Source organism: Pteropus vampyrus, unplaced genomic scaffold (genome assembly GCF_000151845.1).
Source record: "Pteropus vampyrus isolate Shadow unplaced genomic scaffold, Pvam_2.0 Scaffold30, whole genome shotgun sequence".
Taxonomy (NCBI): Eukaryota; Metazoa; Chordata; class Mammalia; order Chiroptera; family Pteropodidae; genus Pteropus; species Pteropus vampyrus.
The window spans coordinates 1,476,544-1,496,608 of record NW_011888811.1 but is presented as its reverse complement, the minus strand read 5'-3'; the positions used below and the strand labels follow the sequence as shown (position 1 = coordinate 1,496,608).

General features: G+C 48.9%; 1 protein-coding gene across 1 annotated transcript in view; it reads left to right on the top strand.

Annotated features, from left to right (window-relative positions):
- The window catches only part of TENM2 (teneurin transmembrane protein 2), an 876,941-nt gene extending 858,639 nt beyond the window's left edge, over window positions 1-18,302 (top strand). Inside the window, exons 24-27 of the mRNA XM_023528647.1 lie at window positions 3,118-3,414; window positions 4,846-6,460; window positions 15,447-15,577; window positions 17,189-18,302. Coding sequence (XP_023384415.1) covers window positions 3,118-3,414; window positions 4,846-6,460; window positions 15,447-15,577; window positions 17,189-17,950 — 2,805 coding nt within the window. The 3' untranslated portion in view covers window positions 17,951-18,302. The remainder of the gene's footprint in view (window positions 1-3,117; window positions 3,415-4,845; window positions 6,461-15,446; window positions 15,578-17,188) is intronic.
- Window positions 18,303-20,065: the final 1,763 nt, after the last annotated feature.

Genomic DNA, 20,065 nt, shown 5'->3' with positions numbered 1-20,065 from the left:
TGACACAGCACTGTGGCGTCAGTCCAGCAGCCATGTTCTGAGGGAGCAGCCCAGGTGGTTTAGAATCGCGTGCCCATCGACAGCTGCTGGTCGGAGAGGCGGTACTGAGAGAGACGAAGACAGTGGACTCGGGGCTGGACTCCTGGCTCCACAACTTAACTACTGTATGAGCTTGAGCAGGGCGCTTAAACCTATCTGTGCCTTGTGTGTAAAATGATGGTAGTAATAGTGCTGGCTGAGAGTGTTGTCCTGAGGACTAAATGAGGTAACACAAGGGTGGTGCTGAGAACTTGCTAAGCCCATCTTAAGTTCACAACTGCATTGCTTTGTTGGTGGCTGTATATTATCAAAGAGAAGCAAAAGGCAGGGTGAGAGAGGGATGAGGAAAGAGAAGGAGGCTAGAAGGAGATGGAAAATACGCAGGTATGGGGGGAGTCACCAGCAGCTGGCTGGAGGAACACTGAAAATTCTTCCTCCTTGTTGCCACATTATTCATTCTGCCCAACAAAGCATTGGTGAGGCCTTGAACTGAAATTCTTGAACACAGGGGTTTAAGAATCTTTTGCAGTTGTCCCAAATGTAGCAACTCGTTGTGGTTAAACTTGTGTCTGCCCCCGGCCTGTGCTTCGCTCTGGATGTGGTGACTAATTTGAGATCAAGGTCCCAGTAATTCTGACAGCATTAACTTTTGGACCCATTAAAAAAATGCTCACTTTCTGCCTTCTTGACTGTTCTTTCCAATTGCTGCATCTTTGATATAAACCTCCCACTTGAAGCTGAGTTTCTTCATAATCCAAGAACTCGCCACCTTTATTTCTATCTCCAAGCTTTGATGCATTCTCTTTTCTAAATATTCTATCTCAAATGTTCTACCCCCTTCTCTCTGGGATGACTCCGTGGAAACAGCCATAGTTTGGGGAATCAAGTAGTCCTGGGTTCGAATCCAGCCCCTGCACTTGTCTAGTTATGTGACCCCTCTGAGCTCAATTGCCCACATACAAAATAATTTATACCTATGTCGTGACAATTAAACTGGGGTCAGGTATGTAAAAGTACCTAGTACAGTACCTGTCAAAGCATCAGGGGTTTGTATCAGTTTGGGTTAGTTTCACCTGCTACTAACAGAGATTGGAAATAACAAGAGCTGAAACAGGATATAGGCTTATTACCTTTATGACCTAAAAGGAGCATAGCGGTAAGCAGTTCATGGCAGGTATGGATGACCGCTGAAGACACCTAGGTCAGCATGGATCTAGAGTCTTCCTCTCTGGGTGAGCCGTCATCCTTGAGGTCTCCATCCTCAGTCACCCTGTATTCACAAGGTGAATGCTGGAGCTCCAGGAATCACATCCACACTCTACCTATGAAAAGGAGGAAAGTAGGAAGAACAAAATGGTGCCTACTTTTAAGCTGAGTCAGCTTCCTTCAAGATTCCCAGAAGACCCAGCTAACAACTACTACTTATGTTATCCACCCCTGTCTCCAAAGGAAGCTTTGCAGGATAAGTCTTTACTTGGGCACTGTGCTGCTCCCCAGTATGCAGGTGTCTGTGGTATTAGAATTACCCTTTGACTCCCCATAAAGCTGAAGCATGGGGCCTTCAAGGGCTGTGGCAATGCTTTACAGTCTGCCTCATTTGACACATAGGGCACTTAACGCATATATAATAGAGGAGGCAGTAAAGCTGGTTAAATATCTAAGTGGTTAACTGGTTGAAGTCTTTAGGCCTAGATTCCACACTAACCCTACCACTTCGCTGCTGTGTGACCTTGAGCACGTGTGTAACCTCTCTGTCTGGCGCAGTTTCCTCATTTGTCAAGCAGTCTTTGTGAGCATCAGCTCAAACAACAGATGCAGTTTGCCTAACGCAATGCCTGTATATACTAGCCCTCAGCACCATCACCATGGTCATGGTCATTATCATAAGTGCTATTCAATTATTAGGGTAAAGTGAGGAGGTAGCAGGCATCTCTCACGTCTTTTGCTTCTGCCTGTTTACATCTGTTGCCTTCAGCGGTTACCTTAGGGACGTCTGGATTTGCAGTCAATTATGTTGAAAGAGCTTGAGCTGAGTCGGCTTCATTTTATTCACTTCCCAGCCATTCACTCAGGGTTAGGTGAATCTCAAGAGTCCTCTCCTTTACCCTTAACCAGAGTCTAGTCTCCCAGCTCTGCCTTCTGGGACAGGTTTCTTCTCTGTCAGATCAGATCAACTTCTAAATAAATATTAAATCGTGTCTGGATGTATTCCACTACTCCTTTCAAATCTAAGTAAATCAGTCCTTCACTGTGTTGCAGTTTCCCAGGCCTGCTGAGGTCTCCCCAACGATGCCTCGCATTCTAGACAGAGGCAAGATTTTTCTCTAGATAGGAGTAAAGGAGTTCACATTGGAACGAGCCTTCAGATTCCCAGAGCTTTGTAAAATATGGAGTTTCTAAGATCTTTTCCCCACCCTCCTTTACTTAAGGCTTCAGAAGAAATCTTGGCACCTACTCTTAAAGATCCTTAGCGACTCAGCTGCTGATATGCCCCAAAAGGGCTGTAAGTGTACAAGTAGAGGCAAACCTCGGAGATGGGTTGGGTTCTAGGCCACTGCACTGAAGCGAGTCTCACAATGAAGCACGCCGTAATCTTTTTGCTGGCGGAGGACCTTGCCTTCAATTTGTAAAAAACACCGTAAAGCAAAGCACAATAAAAGGAGGTATGCCAGAATACAAATTCTCTTGCCCCTAGGGTGGCCGGGCCAGGCAGTCGGAACCTCAAGGTCCAGGGTTACTATGTGTGGCTACATAATTTATGCCCTGCCATTTTCACCATGCACACTTTCTACCACGTGATGGCACGCCTCATGACGGTGCAGGGCACAGCGTGCAAAACCGCTCACTGCAGCCATGCCCAGGTCAGTCGTTACTGTACTCTAGTGCACCCTACAAATATTATTTTCTGTGTGCACCATGACGTGAAAACATTTAGAAAGCACTACTCTAAATGACATCAGAGTTCTTTCTTCCTCCAACGCACACAATGCCCTGGCCACGCCAGCCGTGTCCCCATAGAAGCCCGAGCTAATATGCCTAGTGACGTCTTTCAAACCAGGCCCGCCGTGTTTCCCTTAGGTCCATGGACGGAATCTCCTGTCCATTGACTACGACCGGAACATTCGGACAGAAAAGATCTACGACGACCACCGGAAGTTCACGCTGAGGATCATTTATGACCAGGTGGGCCGCCCCTTCCTCTGGCTCCCCAGCAGCGGCTTGGCAGCTGTCAACGTCTCGTACTTCTTCAACGGGCGCCTGGCCGGCCTGCAGCGCGGGGCCATGAGCGAGAGGACGGACATCGACAAGCAAGGCCGGATCGTGTCACGCATGTTCGCCGATGGCAAGGTGTGGAGCTACTCCTACCTGGACAAGGTGAGTGAGTGCCGCCCACGCTCAGCCGGGTCTTCCGCTTACTGGGGCTGCTCTTTTTCAGTTGACCAGATACACTTTGCCATAAGACATTTTAACATCTTTACTTCGACTCTGTAAAGGGTCCCCTCACGTCTCCTCTCACTGGGAGGGAGGAAATCTAAAGAAAAATGTTACTCATAGCTCAGCATTACTACCATTAAAAGCAAATTAATAAAAAAAAAAAAAAGGAAGTGCTAGACACTCGGTAATAGCAAAAAGCCTGGATCGTCTGATTTTATTCTGAAAATGTAATACTAATAAGTGCTGCCGAAGCTGACGGGATCATCCCACGGCAGCACAGCTGGTCCTTACTTATGATTTGGAAACGCAGTGATTCATTTCTGCCTTGCCCAAAATTAAACCATCCACGTACGAAACTTCGCCTAAAACTCGAGCACACAGAGCAGCACCCTCCCACCTGCCCCATGGCCGAAGCAGCCAACAGATCCTCTCTGCATAATTCCCTGTGTCTGAAAGTGCCAGATTCAGGTCTCCGTGTCGGAAAAGGTCAGGTTGGAGCAGTGACCTTCAGGGCACAGGTCAAGAGTTTTGAAGGCTGTCTAGTCATCTAGTCATCAGGCAGGGGCTTACTCAACCTGGGCCTCTCACCTGGACTCACCTGGACGCAGGTCAATTTCCATTCCCTCCTTTCTCATCTCCTGATTACAGTGTTCACTGCAGACAGAGCTGTCATCTCTTCTGCAAGACAGGGGCTGCTGTCCCTTTGGTCCTTCCTGAATACTTGTTCTCATTATGCTGTAAAATACTGGGACATTTGGCCGGGGGGCAGGACTCTCCCAATTGCCTTGAGTTTGAGGCCATTTTTCCCCCCTAAAGAATCAGTGATTCTGGGCTATTTAATCTTTTTAGTAGCTTCTAACTGGAGGATGTACTTTCTCTTTAGATTTAATCAGGGGTGGCAAGAACGTAGTATGTGCGTCACATCCGTCCCTTGCTGGGTCAATGGCAGTCATTTCTAAATAATTTCAAGATTCTTGTTACCGAGTCTGGAGGCAAACACAGTGCCTCTCACCTCAGTCCTCCAGGTGCTCACTACCCGAAGAATGGTCCAGGCAACATCACTGTCACCTGGGAGCTTGTTACAAAAGCAGATTCTTAGGCTCCGCCTCCTCCCAGAACTACTAAATAAGATCTGCCTTTTGACAAGATCTCTGGCTATTTCACATGCAAATTGGGACGCACTGCTCCAGGCAGCCATCATGATCCGTCACATACCCAATAAAATCAATCAATTCATAATCTCTGGTCTAAACTTCTCTATCTTTTTTGTCTTTTGAACTGACATCTGGGGAAATGGAATAAATTCTGTCGATCTAAGTGATCCGTCCTAAAGAGCCAACTCATGTGTTCCCTTCCCCTTTGCTTCCTCAGTCCATGGTCCTCCTGCTTCAGAGTCAGCGTCAGTACATATTCGAGTATGACTCCTCCGACCGTCTCCACGCCGTCACCATGCCCAGCGTCGCCCGGCACAGCATGTCCACGCACACCTCCATCGGCTACATCCGCAACATCTACAACCCGCCCGAAAGCAACGCTTCGGTCATCTTCGACTACAGCGACGATGGCCGCATCCTGAAGACGTCCTTTTTGGGCACCGGGCGCCAGGTATTCTACAAGTATGGGAAACTCTCCAAGTTATCAGAGATTGTCTATGACAGTACCGCAGTCACTTTCGGGTATGATGAGACCACTGGCGTCTTGAAGATGGTCAACCTCCAAAGTGGGGGCTTCTCCTGTACCATCAGGTACCGGAAGATCGGCCCCCTCGTGGACAAGCAGATCTACAGGTTTTCTGAGGAAGGCATGGTCAACGCCAGGTTTGACTACACCTATCACGACAACAGCTTCCGGATTGCAAGCATCAAGCCCGTCATAAGCGAAACTCCCCTTCCCGTTGACCTCTACCGCTATGACGAGATTTCTGGCAAGGTAGAGCACTTTGGCAAGTTCGGAGTCATCTATTATGACATCAACCAGATCATCACCACGGCCGTGATGACCCTCAGCAAACACTTTGACACCCACGGGCGGATCAAGGAAGTCCAGTACGAGATGTTCCGGTCCCTCATGTACTGGATGACGGTGCAGTACGACAGCATGGGGAGGGTGATCAAGAGGGAGCTAAAACTGGGGCCCTACGCCAACACCACTAAGTACACCTACGACTACGATGGGGATGGGCAGCTCCAGAGTGTGGCCGTCAATGACCGCCCGACCTGGCGCTACAGCTACGACCTCAACGGGAACCTCCACTTGCTGAACCCGGGCAACAGCGTGCGCCTGATGCCCTTGCGCTATGACCTCCGGGATCGAATAACCAGGCTCGGGGACGTACAGTACAGAATCGATGACGACGGCTACCTGTGCCAGCGAGGGGCTGATATCTTCGAGTACAACTCCAAGGGCCTCCTGACGAGAGCCTACAACAAGGCCAGCGGGTGGAGCGTCCAGTACCGCTATGACGGTGTGGGGCGGCGGGCTTCCTACAAGACCAACCTGGGCCACCATCTGCAGTATTTCTACTCCGACCTCCACAACCCGACTCGCATCACCCACGTCTACAATCACTCCAACTCAGAGATAACCTCGCTCTACTACGACCTCCAGGGTCACCTCTTTGCCATGGAGAGCAGCAGTGGGGAGGAGTACTACGTTGCCTCGGATAACACAGGGACTCCCCTGGCTGTGTTCAGCATCAACGGCCTCATGATCAAACAGTTGCAGTACACAGCCTATGGGGAGATTTACTATGACTCCAACCCTGACTTCCAGATGGTCATTGGCTTCCATGGGGGACTCTACGATCCCCTGACCAAGCTGGTCCACTTCACTCAACGTGACTATGACGTGCTGGCAGGACGATGGACCTCTCCAGACTACACCATGTGGAAAAACGTGGGCAAGGAACCAGCCCCCTTTAACCTATACATGTTCAAAAGCAACAATCCTCTCAGCAATGAGCTGGATTTGAAGAACTACGTGACAGGTGAGGACTTTGGCACCTTGGTTGGGCAGTGGCTCCTTGTGGGGTGGGTGTGCTGGCAGACCAGTGGGGACGTCAAAAGACGGTCTTACATCTCACGCTAGGTTAGAATCCTGGAGAGCTATAAACCCTGGGCAGTCAGCACCTAGAACAGTCAAGCGACCACAGTATAGAGCAGTCACCAATCTGTTCGAAGATGTCCTCACCATTTCCAAGTCCATTCAGTTGAAATAACCTTTATGAGGGCCCTCCCTTATAAAAGGGCTTTCCTCTGTTCCGACCCCAGCAGAGGAAAACAGCCTTACGACAGGGGCAAGAACGGGACTCTGGTGTCAGAAATACCAGATTCAAATTCCTTTTCTTCCACTTATAAGCCAGTGGACCATGGGCTAGTTGTCCAATCTCTCTGAGCTGTAGTTTCCGTCTCTGTGAAAGGACACTAATAAAACAACCCCGTAGAGTGATCTTGAAAACTAAACGAACATAGGTAGGTAAAATCTAGTGCCTGGCGCTTAGACTGTGGATGTTCACAGAAGAACGTCTGCTCACGTTATTAATGTTATCATCACAAGTGAAGCAGTGAGTTAGCATAGGTACTGAGATGGCTACAGCCCAGTTCTTGACCTCACCACCAGGCTGGCAGGATACACATACAAATAACCAGTGGCAGTACAAAGCAGAATTAAGCTTATGCTACCTTATAGGTGTCTATTCTGTTATTTATTCCATAAGCATTTATAGAGTGTACCATGCTAGATTCTGCAGATATGGTGAACAAGACAAACAGCCTTCTCTCAGAATGTGTGTGTGTGTGTGTGTGTGTGTGTGTGTGTGTGTGTGTGTAGATTATTTGAGATTTGAAAATTTTAGTGTAGGACAGAAGGACCCCATGTCAAACTGGACCTGATGAAGGGGACCTTGGTTGGCAGAAATAGGATCAAGGCTGAAGAAAAATTATGAGCAAAAGTCAGAAGGACACAGGAAGCTTTGAGAGGGGTTTGGTTAGAGAGGCCAAGGAAGGCAAATTATCTACTTCCTCCGTAAGTGAGAAACTGATGAAATGCAGGTCCCTATCCAGCCACCTGCATCCATCCATTCACCCCTTCGACAAATATTTTCATAGCATCTAATGTATTCTAAGTACTAGAGATGCAGTGGAGAACAAGATAAAGTCCCTCAGGGAAATAAGCAAAAGAGAGAGAGAGAGAGATCCAAAGAGATCCAAAGAGACCAGCTTACAGAAAGGAAGTCGAGGTCATCTCACCTGCCTATGCATCATACAGGAACAACATGGTGACCCCAAGTCCAAAGCCCCTCGAGTTCCAGGAAACTCATAGCTCATGGCCATAGGCCAGGGAGACATCAAGCCTGAAGGGCCCCTACCCTCAGGTGACAAGGGGTCACTTGTCCATCCCCAAGACAGGAAAGGAAGCAGCAGCTACCTGGAACACAGTGCCGCCCTTGATGTCCTATGCTACAGAAAGAAATAGACAACCTTAAAGATCAACATGTGGCCGTGCCATGCCTCATTGACAAGTTCAGACCCTTTGAGGTGGAGCCCAGCGTCCCTCTACAATTGAAGTAGCTGGTACTTCTTGAGCCCAGGAGCTATGGCAAAATTGTACCCTCCTGTTCTCCCCCAATACCTCATTGGGATGCATGCCCATGCCCCCTTCCCTGAGGCTTAGCATGGCTTTTCTCCTCCAGTTTCGAAGTAAAGGACGTCTCAGGAAAACACACACATATGTGCATATAGTTTCAGATAGTAAGTGCCCTGGAGATAAAATAGGATAAAGGTTAGCCAGAGAGTGGCAGGCAGTGTCTCCTTCACGTAGGGTGTTCACAGAGGCCTTTCTGAGGAGGTGGCATTTGAGCAGGGGCCTTTGTGAAGTGGGGGAGGGAGAGGAAGCAGGTTCCAGGCAGAGGAAGCTGTGTGAGCCGGGAGGCAAATCACGTCTATCTCAGCCACAGGAAGAGAACTTCACACCAGCCAGAGCAGGCCTCCCAAAGCCCTGCTGGGCACCGGGGGCCCTGAGAGGGGCATGGGTGGAGGCAAATGTTAAAAAGCCCTCCAAGTGAGCTGTGCAGATGACCACAGCTGCCAAGGCCCAAACGACATCATTCAGAGCACAGTCGACCTCACTGGCCCCCTCAGCTACTTTCCTGGTTCTTCTGAAAAGGAAAAGAAATTTTTTTAGAGATTTCCGAATGGCAAGATGGCTTTCCTCATTCCAGTGCTTTGTGGAGACTCAATAAATGGGAATTAAATCAAGTCGAACTAAGTCCAACAAATGTGAATCCAGAAACCATTAGAAAGAGTCTGACATAAAAGATAGTGTTGGAGAAGGCACGGGTCTAGGCCTGAGGTCTAGTCAGAGCTGGATAAGGGGGGCCCGGGAGGACTGCGGGGAGAGAGAACAGCACGAGCCCACGTCTGCTGCCACTCAAGGTAGGACGAGCCCCGCAGGGGCGAACCCAGCAGAGAACACCCCTCACACCCCACCATTCACACGTTGGCTCATCCATAAACCCCATCTAAACGCGTCTTAATTTGCCACTTAGGAACCAAGGAGAGTGGCTGAACTTGCCACTTACAGTTTAAGCTGAAGAAGTAATTAAGATGTAGTCAGGAGGAATGCAGAGCCGAGCCCTCTCTGTCTGCTGCTCCAGAGAACCCGCGCGGCATGCAGGCGGCTCTGGGGGCACGCGGCGGCTCCCGAGGCCAAAGGTGGCCCTGTTGCCTCCCAGGGACGCTGCTGGCACAAGGGACAGAGTGGGCAGGGTGCCCGTTCGGAGCCCACGACCCCTGGGCTAGAGCGGAGGTGTGGCTGCCAGGAGTGGGGAAGGAGGGTGAGAAGTGATTCCAAAGCGATATTCTTTGCAACAGTTATTTTTTGAGGTAATGCATTGATGGTTGATACATCTGTGATAAAAAGGTAACAGCAAGAAGACAGACTGGGAGATAGACCCCCTCCCCCTCCCAATGTTAGGCGCCCCCGTCCTGGAGAAACTGGGACCAGAGCCCAGCCCCAAGCCTGGCCTGGCCTCAGGCCAGTTCCTTATGATGACAGAACCTGAGCACATCCCCGTTTCTGGTTTGGCCGACCACTTGCTGCATGACCTGAACCAACATCTTAACCTCTCCCAGCCTTCGTTTCTCCATCAGCAAAAAGATGACACCAATAGCATTTGCCCCATGAGATTCATGAGGTGTCAAGCACCTGGCACAGCACGAAGGCTAATAAATGGTAGGGATGTGTTTGCTATGTTCAAGCAGCAGTGGACTCAGACATGGAGTTTGTACGGGATGGGTGGAGATACCCTCTTCGTGTAATTTTCTGGGGGATGTTTGGGGGGGGCCGGGTCTCCAGCTCCACCCTGAAACAGATCCAAACTCTGCTCTGAGCGACATAGCTTTGGCAAACCTGGAACCCGGGACGAATTTTGAGTCTAGCGAACCTTCTAGATGTCACCCACAATGACTTGGAATTTCTTCCCACCCCTTGTCCTGGGCGGGTCCCTGGACGTACCACCCCAGGCACACACGAGCTTAGAGTCGGACTTTGTAGAGCTGAATTTCCCTACACAGGAGCCTCCCGCTCCCATCAGCCTCTTCTCTTGTCTACACGTAACACCCAAGCTGCTGTGCTGACAGCATTTTCGGGGAGAGAACGTGCTTCATAATCGCATGCCCTGGGGAACCTGAGTAGAGGGGAGTAATGAGCTCTGGGGAGGGCCACGTCACCAGCGCCTGCCTCAAAGGCTCCCTCTCAACAGACCGTTTAGGGAGCCTGTCGCCAGATGACACCAGTTACTTCAAAAGGAGGGGTGTTTGCGCCATGCCAGATGTGCCTTCTGCAGAATGGATGGAGACCAGCAACTTGAATAAACATTTCAGAATAGGTTTAGCCTCCGGAACCAAGCCATGTCAGAAACTTTTAAAAAGGTAGATGATATGAGCTATTTTGTTCATGGGAATGACCATTAAAATTCCCTGTCTCAAAGGCAGTGACAGGGAATTACCTCCCGCGTGCTAGGGAGGGGTCCTTGCAGGGAAGAAACCAGGATGGGGAGAACCTTCTGAGGACAAAGACCTCTCTTGCCTTCCTGGGGATCCCCTGAATATATTGCATCTCCCTGGGAAAGGGCAGGGTGATTTCATGTGGCGGCAGATGAGGTATCAAATAACATGGAGACACAGATGGGGAAGTTCATCTTTTTTCAGTCCTCTTTTTATTCTTCCAAATCAGTGGAGGAGGAGAAAGTCTCCACTGGATACTGGGATGTATTTAACACCTCATTAACACTTCTAATCTCCCTTTTTAAGAGAGAGCAGATCCGAGACTCCCTCAGTAGCTGGTAACAAAATCATGCTCAATTTAATTGCACTGCTTTGTTTTCTTTGTTTTAATTTTACAGTTATTTTCTGTTTGCATCAAGTGAGTCTGCTTTCCCATTTATGGTAGTGATGAAGTTTCTCTTTAAAAATGGATCGACTTCAGTGGAAAAGGCAAATGTATTTTTCAGAAATCGGGAAGTAAATACCAGTACAGGTGATACTTGGATATGGCAAAACAGTTGTGATGAGTGAACACGGATATCCAAAGTCGGAAAATCCACGCTCTACAGCACCTACCTCGCATAGAACAGCTACTTGGTCATTATGCGACTGTCGCTGGACTAAAACCAGGCCCCTCTCTGCTTGATGCTGACACTTTCAAACTTATATTCTTAGGTGACTCTTAAATGGGCTGTCTCTGATACATGTATTTGCCAGCTCCTTCAAGGAACTCGTCTGAGCCCAAGGCCAATGGATCCACTGAGGATCCCAGGTTCCTTCTCATTAGAGGTTTAGTAGCAGAGCCAGCATGAGCTCCCTCACGACAGCCCCAGGGCAGAAGGCAATTATACCTTACCTGGCCCCTTCAGAAGCAAGTTCCCAGGCAGGTACAGATAGTTCCTCAGTCACACTTATACCAGTCAGGGTAGCTTTTGCCACATATGTTCGGTGCTCATTCATTCATTCATTTCACAGGTACTGATTGAGCCCCTATATTGTGCCAGGCATTGTTGTAGGGCCTAGGGGTACATCTGTGACTAAAACAGATTTTTTAACTCCCTGAGCTGGTGGAGTTTACATTCTGACAATAAGCAATAAATATAATAAACATACAAATGATACATCATGTTAGAATGTGATTACTAAGGGAGATTGAGGGGATGAGCCAAGCAAAGAGACTTGGGATTGCTGGGGCGGGAATGGGGTGCAGGCAGGTTGTAAACGTGGTGGTTGGGGTTGTCTGTACTGGAGAGGCAGCATCTGAGCAAGACTCGAGGGAGGTGAGAGAACCGGAAGATGCTCTGCGCTCCGGGCAGAGGTGCTTGCCAGTGTGAAGGTGAGTATGCACCTGGCATGATCGAGAAATGGCACAGAGGCTGGAGCTGAGCAGGCGAGGGGGCGGGGGGAGAAGACGAGGTCAAGGTCGAGGTGGTAGAAATGGTGAGGACTAGACACAGGTTCTGGATCTATTATAAAAGTAAAGGGTTCAGCCATATGAGCCAGCAATTCCACACCTAAGTATATACTCAAGAGAACTGAAAACAGGCTTTCGAGAAAAATTTGTACACAAATGATCATAGAAAAATTTTTGTAACAGTTAAAAAAAACAGCATGAACAATCCAAATATCTATTAACTGATGAATGGATAAGCAAAATATGGTATATCCAAACAATGGAATATTATTCAGCCGTAAAAAGTAATGCCGAGTAAAAGAAGCCAACACAAGAGGCCACATATTGTATGATTTCATTTATATGAAATGTCCAGAACAGGAAAATCCATAGATAGAAAGCACTTTGGTGACTGTCAGAGGCAGAGAGAGGAGAATGTGGAATGACTGCTAATAGGTATGAGGTTCTTTTTGGGGTGATGAAAATGTTCTGGAATTAGTAACAATGGTTGCACAGCATTGTGAATGTACTAGAAGCCACTGAACTGTGGACTTTAACATGGTTAAAATGATGAATTTTATGTGAATTTTACCTCAATTTTAAAAAGCGAAAGATTCGTCAATGGATTACATGTGGGAGTCCAGATGGGAGTCAAGGAGAAAAAGGGGTCCAGGATGGTAGCTGGGAAGATGGAAAAGACTGTGGGTGGGACAGATCTGGGGAGGAAGATCAGGAGCTCAGCTTTGGATGTAAACTCGAAACATAATTAGGCATCCTAGCTTGGAGTTCGAGGCGAGGTCCAGGACGGAGAGATAAATTTTGGAGTCAGCATCAGCATGGAGATCATACTAAGGAAACTGAGGCTGGATGAGATCACCATGTTCGTGAGTAGATAGAATGGAGAAGTTTCGGACTGAGTCTAGGGTACCCCAACATTGAAAGATCAGAGGGAGGGGAAGGAACCAAAAAGGGACAAGGAGTGGCTACAAAGGTAGAAGGATAAACGAGAGTGTATTGTCCTGAAAGCCAAGAACAGAAAATAAAGACAGGAACGTTCAAATTGTCAGATGTCTCTGAAAGGTCAAATAAGGTGAGGGCCCAGGTTAACGTTGGGCTTAGCAGCATGCAGGGCATTCGTGACCTTGACGAGAGTTGGTGTCGTGTAGTCGGCGCAAGCCTGATTCATAGGAGAAGGAGCGGAGGAGAAGAGGAGACAGTGAGTATAGAGAATTATTTTAAGTTTGAGAAGTTTTTGTAAAGAGAGATGAGAAATGGGTGGTGGCTAAAGGGAGAAGTAGAAATGAGGAATTTTTTTAAAGCGGGCATTTAGTAGCATGCGCGTGTGCTGACGGGGTTGATCCATTGCGAGAGGGAGTAGATCGATGCTACGGGGGAGGGAGAGAGAACCGCTGGAGTGACGTCCTAGAGTGGGCAAGACAGGGTACGACCTAGTGCAAAAGTGGAGGGTCAACTTAGCTGCAGGAGCAAGGTGGGCGCTGTGGGCACAGACCCTGGTAAGACGGTAAATGGCATGAGAGCTTAGGGAACTCCCTCTCTGGCTGCACTTCTCAAAATAGGAAGCAAGGTCGGCTGCTAGAGTGAGGAAGGGAGGGCTGGCGTCGGAGGGTCTAAGAGAGATGAAAGGACGTACAATCACACAGGAGAACGGGGGAATGGCGGAATGGACGAAGGGAATGTACTCAGATGGCCAGGCAGCAGGAAGGACAATTGGGGTTCAGGTCAGAAATTTAAAGGGAAACTAGACACGGTTACATTCATTCCTCCAGCCACATTCGACTACGCAGGTACAAACATGGAAAAGGCAAAGACTTGGATGTAACCAAAACTGATTTCATCAAAACTGTGACAAAGTGAGAAGGGGGCAGAGGATCTTAGACTATACATAGGGGAATAAGTCTAATGAGTGGCCATGATATGTGTGCCTGGTAAAAAAAAAAAATAAGAGAGAGAGAGAGGGACCTACGTGTTGAGGCACAGGGGAAAGAAGTTTAGGAGGGATTGAGAAAGCGGATCAAAGAATACGCGTGTCAGGTTACAGGAAGACGTGAGCTAGAAAGAGTCCCGGGGGTGGTCAGAGGGCAAAGTGCATGAAGCTGAGATAATGGGGGAGCAGTAAAATAATTGGTGGTGACAAGGTGCTAAAGATGAGCATGAGAGTGAGTGAGGGAAGAGTCCTCAAAGGAACTAAGAGGCCAAGGTGTTGAAAGGATGGACGGCTTGTATCATGAAGTCTCTAAGAATGAATTCAGGAACAGAGGTGCAGAGGATCACAGTGGAGCAGAAAAGCATCAAGAAGTGCAGGTGCGCGGCCCTGGGATCAGCAATGACTGCAGCAAAAGGAGCACCCGTGCCCCCGGGTCCAGTGAGTGTAGGAGAAGCAGCCAGGAAACCAGTGTCCATGGGGGAGAGATGGTTCCAGTTAGAGCCACGGAGGGAAAGGAACCACGGAGAGGTCGATGACGTGGGGGTCATGCTGGTGATGGGTGTGAATTCCAGAGGCCCTGCTGGAAGTGTCTCGGGAGTTGGGAAGCAGTGAAAGAGGGATGTGAGGCGCGACGTTGGGTGCCTGTTATAAACAAGGAAAAGGAGCCTGAGGAGGTGAGTCCAGCTGGACTCTGGGCCGATGGCATGGGTGAGGCTGTGAGTGTTGTGAGGACTGGACCTTCGTGACCCTCTGTCGATCACTGTGGAGGGAGGCAGGGTGCTCTGGGGGATAGTCTTACTGGGAGAGCCTGGACCACTCAGTGGATGGCAGGACCCCTGGCACGGGAAGGATGGTCTTACTTTGAGCATGCAGAGCTCGTTTTTGGTCTCTTCTTAAAGAGTAGTCACCTGATAAAAAAGGTGCCAGAAATCTCTGGAGCCAGAAATCTCTGCCCTCCGTATGCTCCTAGAACCTCCTTTCCATGATGAGCTCCCTTGGCATAGCATCCCCTGCCCAGACGTCCGACACAGCATTGATAACCATCACTCACCCATCTAGTTGATCACTGTATCTCTAGCTTCTCGGCACATTCGCTGGCCTGTGATAGACGCTCCCTTAAATACTTGCCAAATGAAGGAGTTCATACATATTGAGCAATCCATGTGCCAGACACTGTGACAAGCCCTTTACATGGGTTTTCTCCTTCAGTCCTCACAACAGTCTAACGAGATTGGCACAGAAATTGTCCCAATTCACATCTGAGGACCCCGAAGCTCAGAGAGGGGCGGGAGCGTGTCCAAGTTCACACAGTGAGGGCATTTGAAACTCCATCTACCTGGCTCCAGCGCTGGCCCTCTAAGTCACCACATGGGGATTTATCAACTGACCAAGTCTGGAAGGACATCTCCTTCCTACAGTCCACGTGAAGAAGCTTTGGGTCCGGACCGGGAGACCTTCACAAGCCCTTGCCTCCCTCCCCTGTTGGACTCCGCACCCGACCACCCATCTTACTTTGTTCTCTCTCCAAGATCCTCTATTGCTTTCCATCCACGATGACTTCAGAACTCTTTATTTTTTGTTTCCACCGTAGATGTGAAAAGCTGGCTTGTGATGTTCGGATTTCAGCTTAGCAACATAATCCCTGGGTTCCCAAGAGCCAAAATGTATTTCGTGCCTCCTCCCTATGAACTGTCGGAGAGTCAAGCGAGTGAGAACGGACAGGTAAGCGGAGGTTCTTGCCATGAATGTGAATGATCCTTCCCTTCTGCACACAGAACCACATGGGAGCCAAGGCTATGTCAGCAGGGGAGGAAAACATTGGAGCTGGGTATAAAAGGTGCATGAAACATTGTGACTTCCCAAGAAAGTGAATGTCACTGCTGTCACCTGTCTGGCGAAGCACATATCTCTTCCAAACCTCAGTTATGACCTTAATTGTGGTGTCATTATGTGTTCGGTGTATGCCATTGAGTCACTCCTGATTAACAAGCGCACAGAGAAATCTAGCAGCAACCTGCCATCTGCACTGCCTATAATATCATAACCCTTTTGGCTTTTATGGGGCATAATAAAAGTACGGCTTGCAGTTTCTGTCCCATTAAAGAACATTTTTATGCCCCACATAAAACCTCAGCGTTTCATGCCCCAAATGTATGTAGATAGAGTTTTCAGAACATAAGTGGTGCTTGGGTCTTTCAGTGACGACCAAAGAGTGATCATTTTCAATTTGGGTACAGCTGAGACCTCTGCCACAACTGGATGGGAAAGCTGGGCACCAATATTCGGATAACCCTTGCTGCAGAACCGGTGCGAAGTCTGAAAGGTCTCAGCTGCTCTGAATAACTGTCCAGGCTGTGTGACTAGAGAGCCAAGGAGGGGCGGCTGGCTAATTAACAACTGCGTTCTCTCAGTTCTGCCCCTCAGGGACCACTCAGTGGCTGAATAGCCGTCATTTCTCTCATTTATCTAAGTGCCATTACCTCCCAAACACAGCCTCTTCCATTATCCCAGCCTGTCCCCCAACCACCAATTGAGACAAGTTGTAATTTGTGAGTGGAGAACTCAAGGCCAAGGCGATAATGGTGATTTCCTCCCTCTGCAGAACCAGGGCTAAAATCCAAAGCAAATGACTCAGAGTGCAGGGATAATCCCTCTGGCCCACGAAGCCAGAATCTCCTAGCCCGGCGCTCCTCAAACAGTAACAGCACACAGATCACCTGGGGTGTCTTGTTAAGATGCAGCTCCTGCCTCAGTAGGTCCGACTGAGGTCTGAGAGTCTGCTTTCCTACCAGGGTGGCTCCCGGTGACACCTCTGCTTCTAGCCATACTTTGAGTAGCAAGGTCTTAACCCAAGGAAGTTAATAAATATCCAAGGCATTGGCCTCAAAGAAATCTAGGTCACAGCAGCAGGGTTCACAGCTGCTCAAACAAACACCCTGCCCTTCAGGTCAAGATATTCCTGGGTCTAAAGTATGCAGGGCAGCTGCCAAACCATCAGAGTTGCAGAGTGACTCTTTCCTATAATGGAGAGACGGGAGTGAGCAGGCCGGGGGGTGGGTGCCAGCAAGGTGGCGAACCTCCACACCATCTTTTAGTTAGTGGCACAGTTACAAGTGGACAAGCCACACCGTTACTGGGAACTTCTGGCCTGTCCTAATTCTAAAGGGTAGGCCTACATTAGCTCATATAATTAGGGACACAAGACTAGTTCTTACATCTTACAGGGGACTGCAAGCTTTTTTCTTTCCAACCCTTTTTTAACAAGCTTCCCAGCCCAAGCAAACAGCTGCCCAGCCCATTGTCTCAGCTTTCTGTGTTTTCTCATGCCCACAGCTCATTACAGGTGTGCAGCAGACAACAGAGAGGCACAACCAGGCCTTCATGGCTCTGGAAGGACAGGTCATTTCTAAAAAGCTCCATGCCAACATCCGAGAGAAAGCAGGCCACTGGTTTGCCACCACCACGCCCATCATTGGCAAAGGCATCATGTTTGCCATCAAAGAGGGGCGGGTGACCACTGGCGTGTCCAGCATCGCCAGTGAGGACAGCCGCAAGGTGGCATCCGTGCTGAACAATGCCTACTACCTGGACAAGATGCACTACAGCATCGAGGGCAAAGACACCCACTACTTTGTGAAGATCGGCTCAGCCGACGGCGACCTGGGCACGCTAGGCACCACCATTGGCCGCAAGGTGCTGGAGAGTGGGGTGAATGTGACCGTGTCGCAGCCCACGCTGCTGGTTAACGGCAGGACTCGAAGGTTCACCAACATTGAATTCCAGTACAACACGCTGCTGCTCAGCATCCGCTACGGCCTCACCCCCGACACCCTGGACGAAGAGAAGGCCCGCGTCCTGGACCAGGCGAGACAGAGGGCCCTGGGGACCGCCTGGGCCAAGGAGCAGCAGAAAGCCAGGGACGGGAGAGAAGGGAGCCGCCTGTGGACTGAGGGCGAGAAGCAGCAGCTCCTGAGCACGGGGCGTGTGCAGGGTTATGAGGGGTATTACGTGCTTCCCGTAGAGCAATACCCCGAGCTTGCAGACAGTAGCAGCAACATCCAGTTTTTAAGACAGAATGAGATGGGAAAGAGGTAACAAAATAATCGGCTGCCATTCCTTGTCTGGATGGCTCAGCAGGAGTAACTGTTATCTCCTCTCCTAAGGAGATGAAGACCTACCAGGGGCACTGAGGCCGGGCTGCTTTGGTATCAGTGGCAAGGAAGCTCACATTTTTTGAGTTCAAATGCTACTGTCCAAGCGAGAAGTCCCACATCCTGAAGTAGACTAAAGCCTGGCTGAAAATTCCGAGGAAAAACAAAACAAACGAATGAATGAACAAACACACAAAATGTTCCAAGTTCCCCTAAAATATGACCCACTTGTTCTGGGTCTACACAGAAAAGAGACGCCAAATGTCCAAAAGGAACAAGAGAACAACAACAAACAAAAAAACCCACAGAACACAAAAAGCAAAACAAACACACCGACAGAAAAACACAGACATGAAGACGAGAAGGCCTCGCGTCCTATTACCTCACTCACTCACGCGTGAGCGACACAGAGACATCCGTGAGGCCAGCAGCACCAGGCCGGCTGAGCAAAACCGTCCAGACTGCTTGTTGGACAAATACTACAGACGTTTTCGTTTAAATACAGGTGCATTTAAAACACAACTTTGGGGGTGATTTGTGTGTAGCGACTGGGGAGGGGGGATACAAGTGAAAGAGTGAGCACTGGAAAACTTTTTAAAGAAAAAAAAATAATAATAAAAACACGAGGGGAAAAACAAAAAGGAAATTCATCAAAAGTCAAAGTGAAATAATACCGTTGAGCACTTAACTCCCGGGTCCCAACTTAGTCTGGCCCGAGCTGATTTATTTGAGCGCAGAGTGTAAAATTTAATTCAAAATGGTGGCTATAATCACTACAGATAAATTTCATACTCTTTTGTCTTTGAAGATTCCATTGTGGACAGTAATACGCAGTTACAGGGTGTAGTCTGTTTAGATTCCGTAGTTTGTGGGTATCAGTTGCAGTAGAGGTGTGGCATCGTGACACTCTTTTGCTAACGGGCACCACTTCAGATCACCCTGTACATACATAGCCTCAAGGCACAATCACTGTTTCAGATTTAAAATTATTAGTGTGTTTGTTTGGTCCAGAAACTGAGACAATCACATGACAGTCACCGCGAGGAGAGAAAATTTAAAAAATGAAAAAAAGAAAACCTACAAAAACATCAAAAAAAAGTTTAAAAAAAAAAACAAAAAAAAATGTCTAATAAGAACTTTGGTACAGGAAATTTTTTGTAATATACATGTATGAATTGTTCATCGAGTTTTTATATTAATTTTAATTTGCTGCTAAGCAAAGACTAGGGACAGGCAAAGATAATTTATGGCAAAGTGTTTAAATGGTTTATACATAAATAAAGTCTCTAAAACTCCTGTGGACACTGGCCTTCTGTGGAAATGCTTTGGGGTGAGGAAATGGTAAAAGCTACTGCCACGACACACGGCTGAGCTGGCATTTTGAACTTTCAGAGGAGATCTTGCTGGAGGTATCTCAGTGTTCCCCAACTAGCTAACACTCGCTGCCCGCCCAGGCGCTTCCCTGAGACCCCGCCCCTCCCAACGTGCGGGGCCCACACAAGCCGCCCTTGGGCGGGGCAACCAGCATTAACTGCGGTGGGAGACTCAGATATGGCAGCGCCTGGTCCGCAAGCTGGGTGGGGAGGGCTCAACGAAGGAGCAGTGCCCTCTGCCAGCACTTTTGTTTGAGGGAAAGCTGCTCCTCCAGCCCTCGCCCTGAAGCCAAGACTTTTCAGTTCCTCCCCATGTGTCCCTGGCGCCTTTCAAGCTGCCTCGCCAGCGCTGGAGCGCAGAGCAAGCGAGTCCGTCAGCGGTAAGTTCATGCACAGGCCCTTTAAGAGCCGCACCCTCTGTCTCATTGAGCCACAACCTCTGCTGTTACGACAGCCAGAAGTTGTAGGGACTTCTCTCCTCAGCACTGGAACCCTGGGCTGGGGAACCCGGTATGTGTCTGGGACCCCTTGCTACTCAGGCGGACCTCAACAGCTGAGATGTCCCTCCCAATTTTTAACCACCACAGGTGAGTATGGGACCAGCCCATTCCATGTCTTCCTACCAGTCTCATCGTGGCTTTTTCTCTATGTCCTTAGTTATAGGACTTCCATTCAGCTAGACTTCA